Here is a 5,930-nt window from a genome sequence, read left to right as displayed (position 1 = left end):
AGAACTGTAGAAACTGGTGGTGGTCCTGCAGCCACACCTTATAACCCCAATTTATTACTACAATATTACAGATAATTACTATTAATTAACCGAAATATATAACATTTTAATAGTAGCTTACCAGCAATTTTTATATTTCTGTTCAGAAAATGGCCTTTATTGGGGTCTGAGGGGGTTCTGATTAGAATACGTGTGCAGTCTTTAGCACTAATCACATCAGGGAAACCTGGAGGACACAACAGTATGTCTTTGCATTGGTTTTAACGCCTGTGGTACCACCACCCACAAGAATTGTTTACCAGGTAATTCTTGGAAATCATCAATAAATCCTCCTTAGATCTTATAATGTACAAGAAAGTGTCATTTCGACAGAATCTCCAGCCCGTGCATGCACTTTGTGCTTCTGTTAAAAACAGACTCAGATGCATCAAACTTATAATCTGAGGCTCCAATAAATAAATGAGGGAAATGATTCCCTTTAATGAGAAAACTTATTTCTTTCCAAAAGTATTTTATCCTCCTTTGCTGAAGGATCTGGACTTTTCCACATTCCATGTTGAATTCAGGAAACTCTTCATTTTATACTTGCTCCTTCTGCAAAGGGTTCTCTTGTATACATGGAGAAGACACTGCACTTATAAAGCCATCATCCTGCTTCTGAACAGGTCTGAGATGATGGGGCTGTTGCTATGACGACAATTCCAGGATGAGTTTCAAAAACAATTTAGGATTAATTCAAACATATAATCAACAATAAAATCCAGTTCAGTGAGTAATCCACATATGAATAATGGATTCCTGTTGATGGTTGCCATGATGATCGCTGGTGCAAATGGATGGAGTGGGCATCTGAACATCTGCTCAAACTCTTCGACCTCTGTGCACATCCTCATCTGGAAAGTGATGAGGGAGAAGCACTCCATCACTCAGTCTGCCTCATTAGTGCTTAAGTCATGATTTTGTGCAATCATTTTTCTGTCTTTGGGACTGTGTGATTCATCAGTCCTCTTTACTGTCATGACCTGCGGCTCTTCCACACTTATCAAGAACTCCAGGATTTCATATCTTTATTTAAAGAAACCTTTAAAATGTATGTGATTTTTAAACATTCCATTCCACATTTAGTCTCCATTCACAGTTATAATGAGCTCCACTCTTCTGGAAAGATGTTCCACAAGATTTTTGTGGAGATTCATTCAGGAATATTTAAGCGGAGCCTATGCTTTTAGAGTTTAATGCATTCATTTAAGCTGCATCACCAGATTGCATGGTCTTCTGGACCAGAACCATCTCCCATCTGGAGAGCTTTCGTAACAGAAAGAAAAACTAACACAGATCAGATTACAATTACAAAGATTATTAATATATATATATATATATATATATATATATATATATATATATATATATATATATATATATATATATATATATATTATATATATATTTATATATTTATATATATATTTATATATTTATATATATTTATGATATATAAATATGGATATAATCCTGATGAACAAGCCAGAGACAGCAGTGGAAAGGAGGAGGACATTGAGACGCATTTTACTGCTTTAATGTTAATGGTTATGTATTTTACAAATGAATTTTGACTTTGAAAATGAACCGGACACAAAAGGAACCAATCCTCATCTGGACTACACTGGATTAACACCCTCTACACCCTCCTTCTACACCGTCCCTCTACACCCTCTACACCCTCCTTCTACACCGTCCCTCTACACCCTCTACACCCTCCTTCTACACCGTCCCTCTACACCCTCTACACCCTCCTTCTACACCGTCCCTCTACACCCTCTACACCCTCCTTCTACACCGTCCCTCTACACCCTCTACACCCTCCTTCTACACCGTCCCTCTACACCCTCTACACCCTCCTTCTACACCGTCCCTCTACACCCTCTACACCCTCCTTCTACACCGTCCCTCTACACCCTCTACACCCTCCTTCTACACCGTCCCTCTACACCCTCTACACCCTCCTTCTACACCGTCCCTCTACACCCTCTACACCCTCCTTCTACACCGTCCCTCTACACCCTCTACACCATCCTTCTACACCGTCCCTCTACACCCTCTACACCCTCCTTCTACACCGTCCCTCTACACCCTCCTTCTACACCGTCCCTCTACACCCTCTACACCCTTCTTCTACACCGTCCCTCTACACCCTCTACACCCTCCTTCTACACCGTCCCTCTACACCCTCTACACCCTCCTTCTACACCGTCCCTCTACACCCTCCTTCTACACCGTCCCTCTACACCCTCCTTCTACACCGTCCCTCTACACCCTCCTTCTACACCGTCCCTCTACACCCTTCTTCTACACCGTCCCTCTACACCCTCTACACCCTCCTTCTACACCGTCCCTCTACACCCTCTACACCCTCCTTCTACACCGTCCCTCTACACCCTCTACACCCTCCTTCTACACCGTCCCTCTACACCCTCTACACCATCCTTCTACACCGTCCCTCTACACCCTCTACACCCTCCTTCTACACCGTCCCTCTACACCCTCCTTCTACACCGTCCCTCTACACCCTCTACACCCTCCTTCTACACCGTCCCTCTACACCCTCTACACCCTCCTTCTACACCGTCCCTACATGAGAGTCAATAAGAGGTCATTGTGATAACAGCAATTGTAACCTCTTGCTGGGATTCAGGCTTTCCATGAGAATATTTTTGAGGTGCACATCAGCATCTTCATGGCACTCACTATTTTTATCACTGATGAGCAATCTTTTCTTGTCTTTGAGGTAACAGATGTGACACTGGAAATAAAGTTTCAATATTTTTCCAATGAAACCATACATTACTCACTGTGTATTTTCTGCACCCTGACCCATGGGTAGCTGATATTGAGGTCCAGACTCCAGATCTCGTAAAGTAATTATAAATAAATCTACAAAAAGAAAAATCTCGAATGAAAACTTTCTGCATGGACAGATTTAATCACTTTCACTCCCAATGATGCTGTCCTGCCAGTATGTTTGATTTATGATGAGAAATTGGCAACATTTCCAAACACAGCACATAGCATTTGTTGAGAAGTATCCAGCTGAAGAAAAGAACCAAAAAGAAGCGTTTCAGAGCTGCTTCAGAAAGCTGAGCAGATCAAACTGAACAGTGGATGAAGTCTACAAACTCAACAAAAGTCACTCGTTTTGCAGCAACTCTGGAGATAGTTTAGCCCAGAAATCCGCTCACAGATGGAGACTTTATAAAAGAATCATTAATAAAAAATATCAGAGCATCTTCTCTCAAATTGCCAGGCAACACTCCCACATCTCAGGGGCAACTAGTTCCACCTAGTGGTGCCACTGGGCAACTAATTTACATTTGCATAAAACAGCTAATTGTGTTGTATTCATTCAAAGGTCAAATATGTTTTGTGGCTCCAGACAATTTTTATTTACTAAGAGAGGGGCCAAAATGTTTGGGGGTTTTTGTCATTGATTCAGGGGATGGTGCAGGAACAATAATAATGAGTCTATGGGGTGGCTTTGATGCTAAAGGATGCTCACCCCATGCCCCACCATTTTGACTCTGTGGTAACTGCCTGTTCAGCACAATGTACCAGATTGCTGGCTTCTATAAAATCCTGATGCATGAGGATGATAAAGTACACCACCATTACATATTACACCGCATTTGGGATTTTACAAACACACTTGCATGCCACAGAGTCTATACAACAGTCCAGCTTTCTTTATAAAAAATGATGATTAGTATTTATTGGAGGCTTTGTTTTAGTCCCAAAAATGTGCCACCAGTTCACTTGTTAAAGGTGGAGGCGTTTCCAAGAGGCACTCGTATGACTTGATGGAAGCTGATGCGTATCCGCCCTCTGTATAGAGAATAAACACTTTTATTTCTATTAATACATTACTATTAGTGCTTTTTGTCCCCAACTGTTCCTCCATTGACAGACCTTAGTGTGCTGAACAGAAGAAGAGAAGTCGTGCAGATGAATTCCTATCCCACGATGCCCATGGTGTTGTGGCTCTCACACATCATTCTGCACATGGTTCTGTAGATTATTGTGAACCCCCCACATGGTTGTGTAGATGTGGGGTTGGAACACATACAAGTAGGTAGGTGGGACCAAATAGTGGAAGATTTGATGCTTTCATGGGAGGAGCCTGATACAGCTACCAATCTCACAGTCACATCTTCACAGAGGGGAGATGCTTTAAAGGTATATTCTGTTCGAATTTAATTCTGTACATTAATATTTCATTGTTTTATTGCTCTGTACTTCTCGCATGCTCACATGGGCAATTTATCCGATTTAATCAGTTAATCAGTTTTTCAGGTTTATTGATCCTAGTTCTTTTTTAGGTAGTTAATCATTTAGTTATTTTAGTTTAAATAGTTACTTCATGTAAAATGTTTCTACATTGTCTTCTATCTTTGTGGGATGTTCTATACATTGTATTTTTAAAATGTTAATTGCGTTTTATTCCAAATATAAAACGCTAATATTTTTAAGGTTCGTCTATCACTTGACATGCAGTTTTTGGTCTCTTTATTAGAAAGTTATTTCTGTGTTCTGTGTGTGAAAGAAAATAAAAGTTGTCTTACCAATTTGATGATTTTCATGTTTTTATTGCCTCCACGCTCAAACTCACATAAACCCAAACACACACACAATTTCATTATCAGTCAACTATTGACAAGACTTTAAGATTCTGATTCGACTTTGTAAATCCTCAGTCGGAGACGTTTTTCCATACCAGTGTTCTAAAATATCTTGATTAGCTCATTAGTCCTTCTAGTCTCCTCGTCACTAATCTCGTTAATGAAAGTCTGCTTCTGTGTCTTATTTTCAGCCAAACTGTTGATGTGCTGGGTTTAAAATCACATGTCTCCAGTGAGGTAAAAGATACATGACCTTTGGAACACATTTAATTTAGCACTCAAAGCCAGATTACTACTAGCCCATCATCTTGCCAGGGTTCACCAATCTTCTCTAGACCTGACGGGATTATTCAGCGGTGTAGACAGAGGAGTTTTTGTCAAGTGTGTTGTTCTCTACTATTCATCTTTTTTCTGATTTTTTTTTCTTTGTCATATGCTGCAGGAATAATGGGTACGACGCTCTCCATCTCCCCAAGAGATCCTCCCTCTAAAGTGGACAAACACAAGAGCAGAAGCCTGATCAAACCACGGCTGATTGTTTGTGCCTTTGGGTACAAGCTGGTGAAACAGAACAGTGGTAAGAAAGTTAACCCGCATCCTCAGACTATCCATATCAAAGAATATTTAAAATCACCACCTCAAAATCGTCAAGCTGGAGACATCGGGAAGCCATGTTCCCGTGAACTGGAACAAACTAAACTCCCAGTAACCACAAAGCTAGAAGACGAGCAGAATAATCAGCCTAGCCGACAGTTTCTCTCATCTCCAGTCCATATTTTTGTCCAAGCTTCTACAGGTGAGCTTCTGCTCTGTCTGGGTCGATTCCTGCGCCGTCGTTGCTTTAAAATCTCTGATCTCACCTCAAACGAAGTGATTGCCTGGTTTAGGAACGTAGACCGAACTCTTCTGATGCAAGGGTGGCAGGAGGAAGGCTTTATAACGCCACCCGTCCTCGTCTTCGTCTACCTGCTGTGCCGAAACACCGTGAGCCAGGACATCACCAATCCCGGTGAGCTCCACGGTGTCTTCCTCACCTGCCTGTACCTGACCTACTCTTACCTGGGTACTGAGATCTCATACCCACTTCAGCCCTTCATTATTGATGACAATAAGGATGTGTTCTGGCAGCAGACTCTGAGTGTCATTGATAAACTCAGCTCTGAAATGCTGAGGATCAACATGGACCACCAGTTCTTCACTGAGGTTTTCCAGGAGCTGAAGAATGAAGGACAGTTGAACAGGACCGGTCTGGACTGCTGA

General features: G+C 41.5%; 1 protein-coding gene across 1 annotated transcript; it reads left to right on the top strand.

The window, feature by feature from the left end:
• Window positions 1–4,190: 4,190 nt before the first annotated feature.
• Window positions 4,191–5,930, top strand: cdk5r2b (cyclin dependent kinase 5, regulatory subunit 2b (p39); the record flags this gene model as incomplete). The annotated part of the gene is made up of 2 exons (XM_083537891.1): window positions 4,191–4,227; window positions 5,113–5,930. Exon 2 carries the CDS (start codon window positions 5,118–5,120, stop codon window positions 5,928–5,930), a length of 813 nt encoding a protein of 270 aa, XP_083394017.1. The 5' UTR covers window positions 4,191–4,227; window positions 5,113–5,117.

Source organism: Silurus aristotelis (genome assembly GCF_946808225.1).
Source record: "Silurus aristotelis genome assembly, chromosome: 3".
Classification (NCBI taxonomy): Eukaryota; Metazoa; Chordata; class Actinopteri; order Siluriformes; family Siluridae; genus Silurus; species Silurus aristotelis.
This window is presented reverse-complemented; position numbering and strand designations above follow the sequence as displayed.